Source organism: Peromyscus eremicus, chromosome 11 (genome assembly GCF_949786415.1).
Source record: "Peromyscus eremicus chromosome 11, PerEre_H2_v1, whole genome shotgun sequence".
NCBI lineage: Eukaryota > Metazoa > Chordata > Mammalia > Rodentia > Cricetidae > Peromyscus > Peromyscus eremicus.
The window spans coordinates 25,488,976-25,509,459 of NC_081427.1; the positions used below are offsets into that span (position 1 = coordinate 25,488,976).

General features: G+C 46.6%; 1 protein-coding gene across 1 annotated transcript in view; it reads right to left on the reverse strand.

The window, feature by feature from the left end:
* Nucleotides 1–12,370: 12,370 nt before the first annotated feature.
* Mtmr12 (myotubularin related protein 12) overlaps nucleotides 12,371–20,484 on the reverse strand; it is a 69,374-nt gene continuing 61,260 nt past the window's right edge. The window contains exons 14-16 of the mRNA XM_059276099.1: nucleotides 18,995–19,162; nucleotides 17,931–18,092; nucleotides 12,371–14,977 (exon numbers count right to left, since the gene is read on the reverse strand). Of these exons, the coding sequence (XP_059132082.1) occupies nucleotides 14,411–14,977; nucleotides 17,931–18,092; nucleotides 18,995–19,162 (897 nt within the window). The 3' untranslated portion in view covers nucleotides 12,371–14,410. The remainder of the gene's footprint in view (nucleotides 14,978–17,930; nucleotides 18,093–18,994; nucleotides 19,163–20,484) is intronic.

Consider the following 20,484-nt stretch of genomic DNA (forward strand, 5'->3'; position numbering starts at 1 on the left):
GGTTAAGGACTAAATCTCTTAATCATCCAGCTAAGGCAGTGTGTTTAATAAAGGAAGGGACAGTGTGGGTCAAATCTTCAATTCTGGAAAATCAGCCTTGTAACCAGAATCCTGAGACTGGGCACAAGCACCTCTCTGGTAGAAACAGGAGACACTGCCAAACGCCCACTGGGCTTTGAGGATGCAGAACACTGCTCCTTTATGAAGGATGGGCTGCCCCACATTCCAGACTGAGCAGAAACCAAGTAACGTCGATTGAAGCAGGAGGAAGCTGGCAGAGCCTGTGAGGCCCGGGCGTGGGAGGAGGCTGCCACAGTGTCCCGTGTAACACATCGGCACTTTACTCCTTACTCAGTGGGGTGAGAAAAGCAAGAGGAAGAGATGTGGACCTAAACGGCATCTGACCACTCACATGTTTTAATAGGAACAACCTGAAAGCATGGTTTCTGTAGTAGTTAAACACTGATGATCTCCTGTTGTACCAGTCTAATGTTTATATATATTTGTACGTGATCATAGAGGTATAGTGAGAATTCTGAAAGAATATTACGGTCGTTTGAATGAGAATGGCTCCCACAGGCTCACACATTTGAATGATTGGTTGGCCTCCAATTGGTGGAACTATTTGGAAAGAATTAGGAGGTCTGGCTTTTGTTGGAGGAGGTGTGTCACTGAGGGCAGGCTTTGAGATTTCAAAAGCCCATGCCATTCCCAGTTAGCTCTCTGTCCCGTGCTTATAGATCAGATATAAGCTCTCGGTTACTGATCCAGCATCATGTCTACCTGCCTGTTGCCATGCCTTCTACCATAATGGTCACGGACTGTCTGAAACGGTAAGGCCCCATTAAGTGCTTTCTTCTACAAGTTGCCTTGGTCATGGTGTCTCTTCCCAACAATAGAAAAGTAACTAAGACAGAGAGAAGGAGAATAATAAACAGAAAAACAACTTTAGAGAGCGCTCACGAGAGTCAGTACCAGCATATACCACATGCTCTTGCCTGTGAAGGAGGCATGCCTGTGCACAAAAGGAGACACATTTGAATGTCTAACTTCGGTTACAGCACCAACTCTCCTCTCCCAGGCAGGCCTGCGTCACAGTAGGGCTCCTCTTGCACACATCATGCCTTGCTTCTACAGTACTCCACAGAAGAAAGTCCAGACTCTCTTTTCAAGTATTTTCCTGCTCACAGGAACATCATAGATGGACCAGCCAATTTGGAACTTGCTAAAATCAAAAAGTCGTCTGTCCCACAGCTTTAGCTGGAGGATGCCACTGAGATCAGAGGCCATAAGCATCAGTTAGAAGTTTGAAAAGGGGGCTGGGGAGATGGCTCAGTTGCGAGAGTGCTATGCAAGCAATTAAGATCTGGCTTGGAGACCCAGTATCCGCTATCCCAGATCTGGGGAGGCAGGAACGGGGGATCCCTGGGGCTCTTTCACTAGGCATCCTCGCTGAATTGCTGGGCCCCAGGTCCCAATGAGAAACTCTGTCTCAAAAAGCCAGGTGAATGGCATCTGAGGAAAGATAACCATAGCTGACCCCTGGTCTCCACATGTACACATGTGCTCACATACCTGCACACACGATGCACAAAGCAGTTTGGTAAGAAACCTTAGAGAATACGAGACTGTTGACAACACTGCTTGGAAAAGACAAAGTCCTGAGCCAGCCATTCTGCTTCCTGAACAAACAGCTATGGCAAATGTTAGTATTTGCATGCATTATAAAATCCAGGTTACACCTGCACCTAATTTGGATTATGCTATCATATATCAGTTGTTCTAAGTCTCATATTATGAAGGGGAAAGTACTTTCCAATAATATTGAAAAGTCTGGCTATCTCAAGGCAGTTTCAACTGTAATGGAGATGCTGAGGATAGGGGAATGAATTCAGACCAATTTTTCAACCTTGAGCTGTTGGCATGCAGGGTCAGACACATCTTGGTTGGGGGTGGGGCCTGTCCTGTACACTGTTGGATGTTTGGCACCACCATAAGCCACTAGAGGCTAAAAGCAGTCACCTTACCCCCAAGTTGTGATAAATACCCCCTGCAGGTGGGAGGGTGACAAGTTGGGAAACCATGACTTCATTGTTGTATTAATTAATAAATTCATGACTCATTTGTTGTATTAATAGAAAATAGTATGGTGAAACATGACAATACTCACCTCATTCATCTTACCCTCAAGTTGTGTAGAAGGGGGACACATTGAGAAACAATGAGTCTGTTAAACCTCATTTATTGCATTAATAGAAACTACTATGGTGAGGCATGCCTATAATGTTAAAAAATATGAGTTAGAAGGGAGATTATATCCTGCTTGGATAGATAACAATGCTTCTAGAGGGTATGTGAAATACGCTCTTATAGACAGACTATTGGTCAGGGAGGCCCCAAAGGCCCCTAAAACACCACAGACTCTAGCCATCCCTCTTGGCTGCCCACCAGAACTAGATGATAAGACCCTGTTGCTGAAGACATCACACACTTTGAGTGCAAGATAATAGAGAAATGGAACTGGAACAGAGCTGGAAGCTTCATCCTGGCCAAATAGCTCTCATCATGCTGGAAGGTGCTATGCAGGCTGCTGGGGAGAAAAGGCACTGGTGATCTTACTAAGATGTGAACCTTACAAACTATAATACCAACCTACCTGGCAGGATGTGCCCACCGGAGCTATAGTGGCATGGCTGTTATAGGAGCAACCGGCTGCTTTACGATTGATTTGGCCAGTGTGCAGGAGGGACCTGGTTTGTTACTGTAAACCCAATCAAAACCTCATGGTAAGCCAGGTGGTGGTGGCACACACCCTTAATCCCAGCACTTGGGAGGCATAGCAGGTGGATCTCTGTAAGTTCGAGGCCAGCCTGGTCTACAAAGAGAGTTCCAAAACAGTTGGGGCTGTTACACAGAGAAACCTTGTCTCAAAACAAATAAACAAACAAACAACAACAAAACCTCATGGTTGAAGAGGCTGTAGGCCCTAGGTGGGAACTCACTATTACTCCTCAGCTAAATTGACTTGGTGTCAAACTGTCTTCTAAACTTGTATGTTTATAACCATGGACAAATGCTTTCCTTAGCCTTAATAAGAGAAGATTCTTTTTACAGTGAATGGGAGTGATTGCAGAAACTCTTGACTCTACCGAGGTGCTAAAAAAAAGGGACAGTTGAATGCTAATTTCTTTTCTTTTTTCTTTTTCTTTCTTTCTTTCTTTCTTTCTTTCTTTTTTTTTTTTCCGAGACAGGGTTTCTCTGTGTTGTTTTGGTGCCTGTCCTGTGCTCTGTAGACCAGGCTGGCCTCAAACTCACAGAGATCCACCTGGCTCTGCCTCCCGAGTGCTGAGATTAAAGGCAAGCGCCACTGCAGCCCAGCTGAATGTTCATTTCTAAGCAGGGCATTTATACCACCCTCTCCAAGGCTCAGGGAACATTGTGGCAAAAGAGCTGGAAATAATGTAGGAGCCAGCAGACGGGAAAAAGACTATAAAATGCTATCTTCTGGGTATGACACAGCAATTGAAATCATGAACACAGCAGTTGTGGTTGCCCACAGCCAGTTATGGATGGGGGAGGGGTTCATGGAGGCTTACCTCTGCCTCCTGAACTACTGAAGGATTCTGGGGAGGGGTGTCAGCTTTATATGTATCTCCACTGCTGAACCCATTATGGATAGTTGGACAGTGTCATACCCAGGTCACATAGACAGTCTTGGTTAAAATCATTGGATCACAGAACAAAATAAAAATACATGAACATAAAAAGGGACCTTGTTGGGAGGAGGGAGTTGATAGGTTTGGGAGAAAGCCAAAAGAGGGTGTGGATGAGAATAATCAGAACGCATTACATCCATGTAATTGTAAATGAATAAACATAATTATTCATTGTTTTAAAGTGGAAAGGCTCTCCTCTGTGCAGGGCAGAATTGGCTTTGACAAGGCAGTTCTGAGCAGGACCGAGGAAGCAGCAGGCGGGTTAACACTGGACTGTTCTTCTTGTGAGGTTTTGAAGCAGAGGGACCTTCCCTACACTACTCAAGTTGCTTAGGCCCCTGCAGCTTAGGTGCTATCTCTTGGCTTAGGAATAATGGCTGGTCTGTTGGGGGATTTTCTTCCTTCCTGGGGGTTGCAGTTTAATTACGCGGCATGAATGATTTCATTTTGGGCTTCTGGGGCCTGGTGCAGAAACTCAGTCTGGAAGAGTGGCCTCCCCTAAATTCCACTGGACACTGATAAATCTTCTGACCCCAGCCACGGCATTTACAAAAAGGAATATACATGCTGGTTCTGCAACACCGAGGGAAGCAGAAGAGACACCCAACCCACAGGCCTCCTTGAGACTAGGAAAAGCAGCTAAATATTTGGGGATTGCTTCATGTTGCAGAGGCCTGGACGCCTGGGTTGGGGGTTACTAGCATGTTAATCTAGGCGAGACTGTGCTAGTTAGGTGCCATGCTTAGCAGCTTTGGCAAACCTACTGTCCCTAGCTGATCATGGAGGGAATTATGCCCATCTTCTAAGGGGTCCTTCTGACTGCAGCGAATGGTGCCCTGCCCACATCTCTGGTGGTGTGTGATTTCCAAGAACAAGCAGCTCTCGGAGAGGAAAAGAACTGATGTGTCATCGTCCTCTGGTGAGTAGCTCTGAGCACACACCACACAGTTGCTCAGAGAGTGTGCCAGGGGTGTTGTAGCCCAGATGCCCAGAGCAAGTGCTCACGTATAAACACACATGTGCATAGGCACAAGAACACACACACACACACACACACACACACACACACACACACACACACACGTCTCATGCATCTCAGGCTGGCCTCAAATTTACTATGTACCTGAAGATGGCCTTAAACTTCTGATCCTCCTGCCTCTGCATTTAGAACATGTACCACCGCTCCTGGCTTTCATTCACACACTTCAGTCTTTTTTTTTTTTTTTTTTTTTTTGGTTTTTCGAGACAGGGTTTCTCTGTGTAGCTTTGCGCCTTTCCTGGAACTCACTTGGTAGCCCAGGCTGGCCTCGAACTCACAGAGATCCGCCTGGCTCTGCCTCCCGAGTGCTGGGATTAAAGGCGTGCACCACCACCGCCCAGCTCAGTCTTTTTTTTACACGAGTGTTTGCCCGCATATGGTGCCCACATAGGCCAGAAGATACCATATCTCTGGAACTGGAGTTGCAGACTATTGTGAGCCACCATATGGCGGCTGGGATCTAAAAGCAGGTCTTCTGCAAAAGGAGCAAGTGCTCTTAACCACCAAACCACCTTTGTAGCCCCTCATCTGTGTACGTTTTATTGTCTGTTTTCTCTTTCCTATCTCAGTTTGCTGTTCCTTCAGTGCTGCTCAGGACTACTACCTAAGTATTACTTGCACCCAAATTGCTGTCTCAGAATCAACTTCTGAAGGGACCAAACTAAGACATCCAGATATTAAACAAGCCCTTCGGCAACAGCCATGGCAGCAGCAGACCAGAGACTAGGCCTCTCCTGCAATTCTGTCTTAGGTACAGTTTCTATTGCTGGCATGACACACCATGACCAAAAGCAACTCGGGGAGGAAAGGGTTTATTATGCTTACACTTCCACATCACAGTTCATCATCCAAGGCAGTCCGGCCAGGAACTCAAACAGGGTGGGACCTGGAGACAGGAGCTAATGCAGACTCCATGGAGGAGTGCTGCTTACCAGCTTGCTCCTCACGGCTTGCTCCTCACGGCTTGCTCAGCCTGCTCTCTTATAGAACCCAAGGATGTTCCTACCCACAAGAGGCTGGGCCTTCCCTACCAATCACTAATAAAGAAAAAATTCTACAGACTTTGCCTGCCCACAGCCCATTCTTATGGAGACATTTTTCTCAACTGAGGTTCTCCCTCACTCAAATAACTCTAACTTGTGTCAAGCTGACATAAAACTAGCCAGGGCAGACTCTAAGGAACGAGAGGAGGCCTGCAGATAGAACTATGACAGACCGTCTAGTAACTGTAATCATGAGTTTGTTCCTTGTAAATTTTATAGCGTGTCACAAACCGACCTAAGTTAAGGTGATGGTTAACCTTTATTATCAACTTGACCAGACTGAAAAGTGCCTATGCGTAACGTACACTTCCAGATGTGTCTGGGAGGTGTTTCCAGACATAAAAATAAGAGAAGAAAATCTTAAAATTAGTGCCATCTCATAGACAAGGGTCCAGGTGGACTTCAAGGGGGAAAAGGAGAAAGCCCATGAGTGCAGGCATTCATTCATATCCTCCTTCCCGCTCCCTCTCTCTCCCCCACCCATCCTGACCACCAGGTGAACGCCTCCCCACTTTTGTGTAGCAGTCTCCTCTGAGTTCAAACAGTCCATCCTAGAAGGAAGCTCCTTAGACTCAGGAAGTTCTAAAGGACAGTTTCTTAAGACTCTGGAAAAACAACCTAGGAAGTTCCTGAAATCGACTAAATACACACAATCTCTCCATTCCCAAGGTTAGACAAGCAATAAGGATTGGGGAGGTGCCTGAAGACTTCATCTTTGTGTGTGTGTGTGTGTGTGTAGCTTTGCGCCTTTCCTGGAACTCACTCTGTAGCCTAGGCGGGCCTCAGCCTCGAACTCACAGAGATCTGCCTGCCTCTGCCTCCCAAGTGCTGGGATTAAAGGCGTGCGCCACCACCGCCCAGCAAGACTTCACCTCTTAAACTCCCTGCAAGTAACACAGTGAGCTCCAGGGTCCTCACTCATGCTGGGGTGGGCTTTTGTTTCTATGCAGCTGCTTTGGAGTCACCCTGCTTCTGCTTCACCCATAGTCCATACTAACCCCAGTAAGCTCACTGGTTCACAAAGGTGAGCTTTGGTGGTATCGCTACTTTGGTCCTAAACTGGTCTTGGTATGGGTAAAATTATATGCTGCACATTTATTACCTTTGATATATATGTCCATAACATATATGATTTATGATATATGATAAATATATGTCCATAACACAGTCAAAATGCTGTTTTACTTAATGAAAGCTAATTGATAGCCTTATTTCTAACATAGTCAAGAACAAGGAATGTTAAGTTCCTGCTTGCTTCTGTCCTGGGGGAAGTAATTACTTACAGAACCATCTTAAAAGACAGCTGCTCTGCAGAAACTGTCCTTATCAAATCAATCCCACTTCTACAGACATGCTCAACAGCAGAGGAACTTCACCTCGGTGGCCATGAGATGCCACAAAAACCAGTTAAATCTAACCATGTTGTAACAATATTAAAGTAACCCTGCTCAAACCTATACATGTTACGTGGATTTGTAACTCGGGGTCCAGTCTTTTCCCAGAGCATTAGGTCAGCCGGGTGGCCCGCCCAATTCAATAAGAGTTTCTCCTTGGAGCTCTCCAAATCCACAGAAAGAATTCTTGCTGGAATTACTCTGTTACTCTGCCATTTGTCTCCCCAGGAAAAGTGTCCCATGGCAGCCACACATCCCTGCTGCCATGATGCACCGCCTCACTAGAGACCCGTAACAATGGAGGTAAGTGATCATGGTCTGAAACATGAGCCACATCCATCATCTTTCTTCCTTCCAGCTGTTCCTGGGAGGTACTGCGTCATGGTGACCAAGTCTGGCTGGCACGGTGTGGCTGGTCATTCAGCAATTAGGCCATTCTTCTGGCAACTATCAGCAGCTTGTAGAGGGTACAGGTGGGCAGGGATGGCAGCTCCTGAGCAGCTGGTGCTCTGCAGTGGAAGTCAGCCCTAGACCAAGGATCCCAAGTACACAAACATTAACAACACAAAGCAAACGTGTTCCCAGCTGGGGTGAAGGCCCACCCTGTCCTCACGCCTCTGTACACCTGGGAAAGCTTCATTCCTGAGGCAATGCAATGGCCAGTAGGCACTGTGAACTATGACAGGAAGGGTTTAGACCTTGCCCTGCTCCTTAGGATGCCGGTCCCATGTAAGTTTGTGACTTGAAGGAATGAGAATGGGGCCTCTGCAGTTTTTCCAGTCAACCACATTCCTCAAGTACTTGCTCATCCCATCTCTGAGACAGTTTTAACATACCATGTTAACCCCTCTGGGATAGATTTTCAAATTTTTATTATTTTTAGTTATGTACGTCTGCATCCCCTGGAGCTGAAGTTACAGGGGGCTATGAGCTATTATACAGGTGCTGGGAATTGAACCCTGGTCCTCTGGAAGAGCACCAAGTACTCTTAACTACTGAGCCATCTCTCCAGCTCCTCACCCACGCTGCTCTGGGGTAGATTTTGACAACACCTGAAGTGCTTATATTTTATAGCTACCTTTGGAATTTGTGTTCCTGCCCAGGATAAGTCAACGCTAACTGTTCCTGGAATGGAAATTTTACGAACATACTCTATAATAACAGCTAAATGTACTGAGTATTTACATCATAATAGACATTTTACATGAACTTATTTTTAATCCCCTAGAATTTCCCAGAGGTGGGTTCCATAAATGATGGCCTTTTACCATGGAGGAAATGGAGATGGAGCGATGTTAAGTGAAGCTTCAAAAGTTACAAAGCAACGGGGTAGACTCAGGCGTTAGGCTTCAGGGAGCCCTGGTCCTTATCAACTAAACTTTGTGGCCTCTCCTGAGGCCAATGCCAGGATCAACCTGGAGAAATATGAACTGTTACAAAATGTGAGGGGTGTGTGTGACTTGTGATAGTAAAAGGCTAGCTCTCCAAGTCTGTTTATGAATTCAAAAACATGCAGACACCTTCACTGGAAAGAGCATCCTCTATGGGAGCTGTGCCCCAAATGAGAGCCAGCCCAGGCTCTCTTCACCAGGAATATGATTATGATGTTGAAAATAATCTCTGTTGGGGGACTGGGGAGGGGAGACCTGGTCTGCCATTCCAGAGAGAGCAAGAACACTTTAAGAAAAAGCCTCTCTGTCCACGAGCAGAGACTAAACAGCATCTTTAATGTCAACTCCCCCCCCCCCCCCACGGAATGCTTTCTACCTTAAATAACAGCAATTCCTAGCTTTTTAAAAGTATGTTTTTGAAAAGATTTATTTACTTAATCAGTACTCTATCTGCATGTATGCCTGCATGCCAGAAGAAGGCATCAGATCTCATTATAGATGATTGTGAGTTATCATGTGGGTGCTGGGAATTGAACTCAGGTCCTCTGGAAGAGCAGCCAGTGCTCTTAACCGCTGAGCCATCCTTCCAGCTTGCAATTCCGAGTTTTAATGGATATACTCACAAAAAATTCAAGCCAAGAAAAATGTGTCTACTTTAAAAAGATTCACTGATATACAGGGACGTGACAGAAGAGAAGGGACCTGAGGTAGAACACGTTGAGAACAGTGATCTAGACAGCAGATGATGGTGCCGAGAGACCAAGAGAACAGGGGGTAAGGCTGGGGAGGGCACAAACATTCTAGTTCTTTGTTCAATTCCAAAATAACTACATGAACCACTTTCCTCTTCTCCAAATCTCATTATATCTTTCTGGGGGCAGGTAGCTTCCTAAGGCTGGGGCATCTCTCCTCCCTTAAATGACCAATATACTCCCACATGTCTTACACCTCCTGTGTCTCCAATTATTTCTTGGAGGATTTAAACTTCTTCCCAAATTAGTATAAACTACAGCCAGGCATGGTGGCACATGCCTTTAATCCTGGCACTTGGGGAGGCAGAGGTAGGCAGATCTCTGTGAGTCTAGTCTACATAACAAGCCCCAGGACCGTGGGGGCTACACAGTGAGACCCTGTCTCACAGGAAGCAAACCAAATGCCTATCAGCCCAGGAGTATAAAGAAAGTTTGGTAAATACATATACTGCCTAATTACTACTTCTAGATCATTCCACTGCCACTATTTATTTTTAACATGCTTCTAGCTGGTTGTCTTCTACAGATCCATTAACCCAGCTTAATTTTAGTACCATCACAAAGTAACTACAAACATCACACTCAGAATCATCAAATAACCAAGCAGTTGCTGTTACTTTCTCCCCGTCACTTTCTTTTTATTTTCACTTACTGGAGACTGAATCCAGAGCCTTATGCATGCTAGGTGGGGTACTCTACCCTGAGTTACATCACAAGCCTTTTTGTTCTATTGTTTTGATGTAAAATTTAAATACAATGAAACACCCAAGTCTTAAGCAGACATTTCTGAGTTTACACAAACACACACACACACACACACACACACACACACACACACACACGCACACTTCTGCCCAAGTGCAACTGCTATGAGGACACAGGCTGCTTCTTCAGAACACTACTGCGTCCTTTCTTATCCAGCCTGATCTCTACCTCCCCCCCCCTGGAAATCTCAGCAGATTGTACTACAACCTAGAGTTTGGGCACAGGCTCTTTTTATCCGCTCCCGTTCAAACAACTGTAGTAGATTCAATCAAGGTCCTCGGGGGTAAATGCAGCACACCTGCATTCTTCCCTACCCAGGAAAGGCATGCACTGGCCTGTTTTGCTGGGCTTCAGTGAGCACGGCATATTCGCCAGGCCCAGACTGCTATGGAGAGGAGTTTTCTTTTTCTTTTGTTTGGGTCCTCCCATCTCAGTTAAACCTCTCTAGAAACGACCTCACACGTGAGCCCTGAAGTTTGTCTCCTAGATGGATCAAGTTGACAGTCAAGATTACACAGCACAGAAGAGTAAGTGTCAGTGTAAGACCACACAGCACTGCAGATCCTATCCCTACAGCAGGTGCCTGTGCTACAGGTGCGTATGCATGCGTGCACGATTTCAGATGCTTAGCTCCAATCCGTCCTGCCCAAGGACGGCGGTATAAATAGATCCGCAGTGGGGGCACAGCCACAGCCCTGGACAGCCACTACATCCAGAGGAGGAGCTCAGAAAACGGGCTTTAGTCAGGTTACTTCTACTGTCTGTCCCACAATAAGGCAGGGAGTAACACTGAAGCACGGGGTTAGTTCTCAACAGGAACCATTTCCCATTCTGCTTCTTACTGGATAGGAAATGCACCATTTTATTCCCTCATTAAGTGCCCCCCACCCCCACCCCCGGCCAAAACCAAGAAAGAAGCAAAAGTGAGCGCAAGACCACAGATTGTACAAGGCCAAGAGATGGGGAAATAAGGAAGCTGTGACTCTCTAAGGCCTTAACCAGTTAAGAATATAATAATACAAATACCTAAGCAGGAAGTCTAGGAGGCAGCTGGGGGAGAGAAGCTGGAAAGATGGCTTAGCGGTTAAGGACACTTGCTGCTCTTGTAGAGGATCCGGGTTTAGTTCCCAGCACTCACATGGTGGTTTCACAACCATCTGTGACTCCAGTTTCAGGGAATCCAATGACCCCTTTTGACCTCTGCAGGTGGTACACACACATAACATACATGCAGGCAAACAATCATGCACGATATAAAAATAAATCACTCACTACAACATTAAGTCTAAGATGGACGTGGCAGCCTATTAGACACCTGGGGCATCTCAAGGCTGGCCAAACTGGGAAGGGTGTTTCAGGGTGTGGACAAACAAAGGCCTGAGAAGCCTGATCTGCAGGTGGGACAGGCCAGAGACAGAACAAAACAAACACCACGTTCCAACCTGGTAAGTATTAAACAAAACAAGTGATGTAAAAACCTTATTCTCCTTGGTCATTTGCTCTGGGCAAGCTCAGTCTTCACATCTGATAGAAAAACTTTATAAAGCCTTTCTCTCAGCTTTAAATGAACGGAGATCCTTCCAGCACAAAATAAAATTGTGACGTCGTAGATCCCCACAGAGCAACGTCGTAACACTAGCTCACTTCAAAGACACAGAAAAGCCCCTTTTCTACTCACCCTGGCGGTGAGCAGACCCTACTTACTTCTCTTCATAGCACTAGAAATGACGTTTGTTTATCTTGTGTGGGGAACACAGACAAGAGCGGGCTTGTGGGGGGCGGTCAGTTCTTCCCTCTCACCTTTTGGGTCCCAGGGATTAAACTAGGGTCATCAGACTTGAGGTAAGTTCCTTTACCCGCTGGCCATCTCACCACCCCTCTTCATAGCATTTTATTACCATCTGGAATTTCAAGTATTTGTTTGGGTGCTGGTACCCCATTACCTGCCACCCATACGCCAGTGTACACATACACAGAGGAGAGAGAAGGGGGCGGTCCAGAAAAACACAGCCTGGAGTTTCCCAGGGCTCTATGTCTGCCTGAGCACCTGCCAGCAGCCAGGACAGGCTTATCGCGTCCTGAATGACGTCATTCAGGACAAAGCAGGAGGCGGCGGTGGCAGGGGCGCACGCACACCAGTCACAGCGCTGCTTCCGAGTCGTGCTTTAATCTCTGCAGTGGGCTACAGTGCAGTGAGACAAGAGCATAACTTTCATTAACACCAGAAATAAACGGCACATTTGCACTGACTCAGCCTAACGGCTGATTAATTCCCTTAACATTTTTGAATTTAATTAAAGCTAGTTTATCTTCAGTGTAAAAACTTGGAGGTATAAACAAACGCCAGGTATTATATACAGTAAGTTATTAATATCCACTTCCAAACTTGCACAGTGCATTTTAAACAAATGGTCTTATTTTATCTTTTAATGTTAAGCATAATCCACATCTCAATCTTGAATAAAAATTCACAATATATAAACCCATGGAAAGTTCTATACACAAATACAAGTTATAGAAATCTGGTTTTCAAATATAAATACATAAACTGTCATGACCATACAGGTTACAACAGCTTGCTTACTTTTTTCTATTGTGATTTAAAAAAAAAAATAGAAAAATATTTCAATGCACATTCAACTGCTATAACAAGGGTCATGACCCTGTGCCTTTAAACCATACCTTGTGAAGTATACAACATCACATGAGGCATTTTTGGAAAGGAAATCATTAAGACTATAGAGGCTACCATATAAATATTCATGTTATAATATGGTAACAAAAATAGTTATCTCTGCTGAGTATTTGAGAAGTAGACAGAGAGGAAGTGGCGGTTACTGACAGTTTAGAACGCTCCGAGAATGCAAGTGAAGGTAGCTACGGAACTTGTATGTTTTCAAATTCCCTACACAAGCCTAGCACGGACCTGGCCTGAAGGGTCTTAAGGCAACCAAGACTGAGTGCATTTGGCCCTAGAAACACAAATCCTGACCTCCCCTCAACATGCCGTCCCAACACACCAACCCGGCTTGTGCCTCAGTGTGGAGGGGAGAAGAGAAAAAATGATCATTATGTACAAAAGATGATTCAGTGCAAATCAGAAAGAACTCTTTGTGAAGTTTCAAAATGCCTTATTGCCCGTGAGCAACAGAAAGATTTCCTCAACAGGATCTCTCCTCAACAGCAAATGTAGATAAACGGCAAACACTTGAGACGTTCTCCAATGAGGTCCCTTGCCCCCTCCCACTCTCCATGCACCATGCCTTTTGTGGGATTGGACAGGGTTCCGTTGAGAATGATGTGATCCTTATAAAGTATACTTTCAACCCCTAAAAAAATATATATCTTTAAGACAGCAGATCCAAGGTGACCAGGCAGAGCTGAGTTTCTTTTATGGCTTTTTAAATCACTGAGGCATCCCGTGATAATTGCGTCTGACACTTAGAATTGCTTTCCCGTGCAAGCCACATTCGAGAGTGAGCTGCCTACCCCAGCATCTATGAAGTAATGGGGAGGCCAGGGGAGCAGCTGGGGGGTTGCAGAGAGGCACAGTCCAGGTGCCGTGAGCCTCCGTACAAAAGCAGAAGGCCAAATGCATGCTCAAAATGAGGGGCTCTGAGGAACGGAAGCTCCCCTTGGAAGACAGAGGGGTTCCCCAGTTCACTCCGTAGGTCAGCAGCGAGACACTGGGACAGTCTGCACCACGGTGGGCAGTGCAGACGGCACGGAGCAGGAAGAAGATGGGAATGGAAGCAAAGGAAGAGGGGAGGCGGCTGCCACCACCTCGCCTTGTTACAGTCCGGGAAGAAGGAAGTGAATGTCAGGAGGAATGACACCAGTGGAATTTTCCAGCTTTTCTATGGGGGGGGGGGGGTTTGCTGGAATACGCTATGATGTAAGTCAAAGCACACAGCTTAATACCCCTGTCTCTCCATTTACAGACACCACGTAAAGCTGACCTTGCTCTTGTTCCCAATGGCTACGTAATTATCTTGGCACAGAAAAGACAGGAGGAGGAAGCTCTCACAGCGACCTGGCCGTGAGGTATTTTGTGTACATATTATACAGACGTCGGGAAGCGACCCCAATCCTATGACAGGTCAGGTAGGAACTCCTTCCTATGAATACTAGAGGCACGGCTTTAATTGCATCATCATCGTTCAGGACTTGGAAAGAAAAGGAGAACCAGCTCTCTTCCCGAAAGCCTCCACTTTCTCCTCCACAGCACTGGACTAACACCGTGACACCAGTCCAGGGAATGACTGTCCTCCCCTCTGGTGGGCCTCTTTCACAGTCCCTGAGGAGACAGGTCACACGTCCCCGAGGTCCACAAACTCGTCTTCTCGTTTGGCCAGGTCGTCCTCCCCTCCCAAAGCTTTCCAGCCACTGGTGGGTAGGACGGGCTTGGATGAATGTCGCTGGAGCAGCGCAAAAGGGAACAGGGAGGAGAGGCGGGCGGAGTTCCTCAGCAGGCTCGGGGCCTGCGTGTGGACAGCCTCCTGCCTGTGGTGCTTGGCGTCGATTTTCTCCTGTAAGCTCTGCACTTCCTCCATCATCTCCAAGAGTCTGCTCATGGCGGCCACTCTGCCACCACCCAGGATCTGGGCTTCTGGGATCCAACGTAAGTAGCGCTGGGCCCACACCTTGATTTCGGGCCCCTCGATGTGAGGCAGTAACAAGCCATGGTAGTCTGTGGGCTTGCTATGCCAGCTGTCGTAGAACTCTCGAGAGTTGTCCTGGAACTCATCCGAAGAGCTAATAAGCTTGCTAATTCTCTTCCCTAGGTTTTTGATTAAATGATCTGTTTCTTCCCTGAAAAATCCTCTTTTGGGAGATGACTTAGACTGGGTAAGTGGCAAAGAAAGTTGTCGTTGATGCTTTGAAAGAAAACAGAAAAGAGAATGTCTGGTTAAGAGGCAAGGTTACAGTTATTTTAATAATGATGATGATGATGATAAAGAGCATCATCATCCTGACGTGAGCAGTGTCAAGAGACATCACAACTGCCATCTCACGCCCATTCATTAACATGCTGCAGCACATAGAGAGGACTTCCTGTCCCTGTGACACTGTGAGTGATCTATGCATGACGTACCATCAACAAACGAAAGAACCAGGCACACATGGACTGCAGACAGGCACATTGGGACAGACTAGGCCTTCTGGTAAGAGGGTTACCAACGGACACAAAGTGCTTTAGAGAAACTGGTTAACAGGTAATGGTTTACGTCAGTTTGGGGGCTTTTCCAGACAGAGTCTCTCACTACATTGCCCTGGACAGCCTGGAACCCACTGTGTAGACCATGCTGGCCTGAAACACGGGATCCCCCTGCCTCTGCCTTCCAATCACTGGCACTACAGGCGTGTGCTGCCACTCCTAGCACATCATTTAAAGGGAAGAAAAGTTTCTTTTTTGAGAATGTAAGAGCTCTTAACTGCAGTAATATTCTGAACATCTTCAGGTACAGTACTGACCACCTGGAGATCTTATCCCACAGACAAACAACCTTTAGCCTATCAGGAATTCCAGCTGAAGTCATGTCTCTGTCTCTCTGTCTCTCTCTCTTTTTCTCTCTTTCTCTCTCGGACAACAGGCAGTGAGAACACAGAGACAATGGCTAAGAGGAAAGGACTAACTTGCCCAGATAGTCTTGTTTGTCAGAATGCACAGAACAGGAAACATGAGAGCATTTAAGTTTTGTTCCTGCTTGCTAGCTTTCTCAAGCAAGGCAAGGCATTATATTTTGGGGTACACCGTGAGAGGGTTATGAAGATAGGTCAGAAGTTGTGGGGTTTCATCGATGCCCAAAGGAAAAGGTACAAATGTGAGGAGAAGCTGTTTCCTGCCAACTGTTCTGCCCCTAGGTGTTCATGCAAAGTAGGAACAGAGAGCCATAAGCAGTGGCTGATGCCTGTAATCCCATGCTCAGGAGGCTGAGACAGGAGATTGCCAGGAGTTTAGGTCTAGCTTGGATTATATAATGTTTCATGTTGGCCTAAGCAACAGTGTAAGACCTTCCCACAAACAAAGTAAGAATAGAGTAAAAATATGACCTTCAGACTAGCACTCCAATCTTCAAGCATATTTCTACTAGTGTGTACCCTTGTAAAAATATTTTAAAAAGAAAATATTTCCTGATTATAGAATATGTAATAATAATAAAAATACACACACAGGCCAAGTTACCCACAACAGCACAACTCAGAGATGATCAGAACCTTTGACTCTCCATCCGGAGACAGCAAGGATGAAGACCAGGCATAAGTGGCCTCTCTTCTCCATAACGACCAAGGTGAGTCAGGCAGGAATGCGGGACAAAAAATACCCACAAGGGAACCTAACTGTCACCAAGTATTGCCTGGTGTTGGGGGCCTCTGCTCACACCTCCTCCATGCGGCTTCTCAGCCTGGTGCCCAAGCCCAGCACCGGGTGCTCACAGGAAGGCTTCCCAGTCCCTTGTTGCTCACCTCCAAGGCTGTTTCATTACACAGCCTGCAACCCACTGTCTATAAGAAGAGACCGCGAGCGAGGACAACAGACAAGGGATGCTCGGCTGTCTCCGAGACTCCCACAGGTACCTGTGCTCTAGTGCAGGCTGCCACCAGGGGGCACAGCACACCAAAGGAAAGCTCATCCCTGGCTGACGTGTGCTGACTGCAGCAACCTTGCTCCAGCTGCAGAAAGGGAGTATCCATCCGCTCTGGGCCTGAGGACAGACAGCTGAGAGGGCACCAAGGCAGGTCTAAGTGCTCAGCAGCCGACACTCCCTCCATGTGCTGGCCTTGGCTCACCTGATCCCATCTTGCTTAGACTAGAACCCTGTTCCGACTGAACTGGCAAGTATCTAGGGCCCCTGAGGACCAGGCAGGATAGGAAGGGCAGTGGTGGGAAAGGTAATGGCATGCACGGACTTGGATTTGCCATCACTGACCAGGTGACAGAGCTGGGGATGCTATTTAAACTGTGTGTCAGTGAACTTTGGGGTGTCATAATTAGTAAAATCAGGATGAACTCTCTAAAAGGAAGATGAAGACCTGCTGTTTATGCTTTAGGATACAGGCTGGCAAACTCCAGTCGACGGGCCAAAGCCGGGGTGACACTTGTGTAAACACTGGAACCCAGCTGTGCCCAGTGCCTATCATTCAGGGCCACTGTTTGTGCCACAACAGTAGAGTGGGCAGAGCTGGGAGATAGTTCACGTCTAGACACGAAGCTTGCCACTCTCCGTTTATAGGTTTATTAGGAAAGTCCTGGGGCTGGAGAGATGTCTCAGTGTTTAAGAGCACTGACTTCCAGTGGATCCAGGGTTGACTTCCAGCGCCCACATGGAGGTTCACGACTGACTATAAACCCAATTTCAGGGGATCTGATGCTCTTTTTTCTGGGCTCTGTGGACACCAGGCACACATGCAGTACACAGACATATATCAGATAAAACACAGACTCATAAAATAAAATAGTAAAGTTGTTTTAAAAAGAAAGAAAAAGAAAAGTCTTGTTATGAAATACATGAACTGGCACATGCAGAGTAAAGCCTTCATAATCAATGCTCCGTCTACTCTACCAGACACACAGACACGGAGTAAGAGGCACAATCCCATGCAGCACAACTCTGACAACAGCAGCCTCAGTGATATGCCTCATCAGAGCAAAAGCAGATTTGCTAAAGGCACCACTAATGAGCCCTGTAACCTGAGTGCCGCAAGTCCCAACTGCACACTGTATTAGAGGTAGCACACCAACGGAGAGATCCATAAAGTAGCCTTTGTCCTCGCATGCGATGGAGGAGCCAATGTTGAGGGGAGGGTGTTAAGACATGCACATCTTACTTTGAAACGTGATCCTTTCCGCTGGCCTTTGTCCAATTTTGGCTTTTCCACATAGAGAGGGTTTCTGAGCAATGTCTGTGCTTTGGGTTCAAACTGTACTGACCAATCCCACACGGTGAGCAGAGTCAAAGGCTTGCTTTGTGTATCCAGGCTTTCCCTACCCTGCCAAAACAAGCACAGGTCACCACGGCTTCCAGGGATGGCTGGGAAGCAAGCAGACATTCTCAGAAACGGGCTGCAGGCAGAGTTCTCTGCTGGGCTGGGAATGAATGCACAGAGACTGTGTTTCTCCAGGCAGAAGCTCTTGGCAGGGAGGGTGAGAAGGGCCCTTTTTCTCAGCGGTCTACCTACGGCAGCTAGACGGCTGGGTGCTTTCACAACAACCTTGTGAGTTAACCCCTACTTTCCCAACTTGACATCTGAGGAAACTGAGGCTCCGAAAACAGGAGTGAAGTGCCTGAGAGTATGAAGCTGGCAGCTGCAGGGCTGTCAACGAAGATGCCAGTCCCACTGTGTCCGCTTCCTCGTGGAACTTGGCAACTTAGCAATTAAAAGCCAGTCCCAAGGCAGGAGAGAGCTAGATGAAGGCATGGAGATTAACAGAGACCCCTTACATCTGGAGCACAGGCTGAGCAGGGCTGAAAGGGCTTTCAGGTATAAAACCAAAGCCTGGCTACCTTGTTCCCTAGGGTCCATTCTTGTCCCACAACAACTCTAGGCATTAAGGTAACAAAGAGAGGGCACCTGGTCTACCTTTGAAGAGGATAACTTTGAATTTGTCTTCATTCCCAAACATTCGCCTCCATCTTAAATATTTACTATATAACCTGGGGCTAGATGATTATTCTGTTTCGGCTTCCTCAGGGGTAACAATTGACAGCTACAGTGTGCTGCGAAGATTAAACACCCCCCAGGAAGGAAGGAAGGACGCGCTGGGAGTCACCTGAAGCAACGTTTGGTGAATAGCCAGTATTGAATACCTGTCATCTGTGGGGCCACTGTCAGGAATTGAGTTTGAAAGATGAAGCTTTGTTGACACAGAGGTCTCTAAACGGGACTCTTACCATGTTAGTGTCTTTTTGATGAGGCGAATTGAAGAAGAAGGTGCTGAAAATAGGTATATATAAGCTATCCGATAAAACAGTCAGGAAAGTCTCTGTGAACTCAAATGCTGGGGGGTGCTGGTGCACCAGCTGCCAGACACAATCTAAGAAAAGCAGGAACACAGGGACCTATGTGGAAACAAAACACACATTATTTAGAAAGCCTAGGCCCAGCACGAGCTGTCCTGAGCTCACTGAACAGACAGACAATTCTGTCCATGTGATGAGCGTTCTCAGGGAGACCACCTCCCTGTAAGTTAGCAGTACCTGTTAGAATTCCTAGTCACTCTCCCATGACCGCTCATGTGCTGGCAAGATGCTTAGTCATCCCAGGGCCTTACATCCTATGTAATCTATGCGCTGCGTGATCATGTAACTTGCGTGCAGTGTGATCACGTAATCTATGTACGAGTAGCATAGTAACGTAAGTCCACATGCGCAAGTGGGGAGGGGGGCTATAAAAAGTGGGTTCCACAAATCCCTCCCCTCTCTTCCTGCATGATCTTTCCATAGGCCAAAGCACCTCCTTCTGTTCCCTTCCCTTAATGAAGTCTTATAGTGGGTTCTGTTGTACCTCGTGGCTTTTTTCGAACAGTAAACAGTACCACTTAATGAATAACATTGCGCCGCTTAATAAAAAACAGTATCTAAAACCGCATAATGGATGTGCACATGAGTGTCTGCAATCAGTTTTGGTGATTAGAACACTAATTCTGAACTCCAATTAAGTGAATCCCATTCTTCTTCAGAGTGTTCAGCTGCAAAAAAAGGACTTAGTGATGACTGCCATTTTACATTTTATCAATAAATGGGGGCATTCCTGCTGGCCCAGTGATACCAGGTGGGGTGGGTTCTGGAGACTTAGCTGGAGAAGGTTTCCTTCAATATCACTCAGTGAGGGCCCTGAAGGTGAAAGGGTAGGAGAGAAGGTAAGAGCTGCAGAATGGGCTCCTGGCCTGCATTCAAATGCTTGGTCAACTTGGGTCCTCTTTTGGAAGCTACTCAGAGGCAAGGCTTTGTTGGCAGTTTGTCTGTTGTGCTACCAGTTAATGGAGTTTTCTTCTTGACCCACCAGTGATCCTGCAACAGGGTAAGGCCACTATGTGACAGTGTCCACCTTCTACAAGAGTAGAGACACAGGCCTCACACGGAGCTGGTAAGAGGAAAGCGGTAAGAATTCTTGGTAAAAAGACCAGCTCTACATCAGTAATATCACGAATCACACCAGTTAGTCCCCAGAACTCCAACATATTGGTTCTGAGAGCCTTCACATCACAGATTATGGGCAGTATCACTCAGTAAGACGTAGACTAGATGAGCCTCACTGTACAGTAAGGAGAGGGCTCTTGTGTCTGAGTGACTCTACGTGCTGGATGAACACGCCTTCTTTTGGCTTCTTCCCCAACTAGATACGGAGTCTGTCAGTCTCCCTTTCTTAAGACATGCAAAGT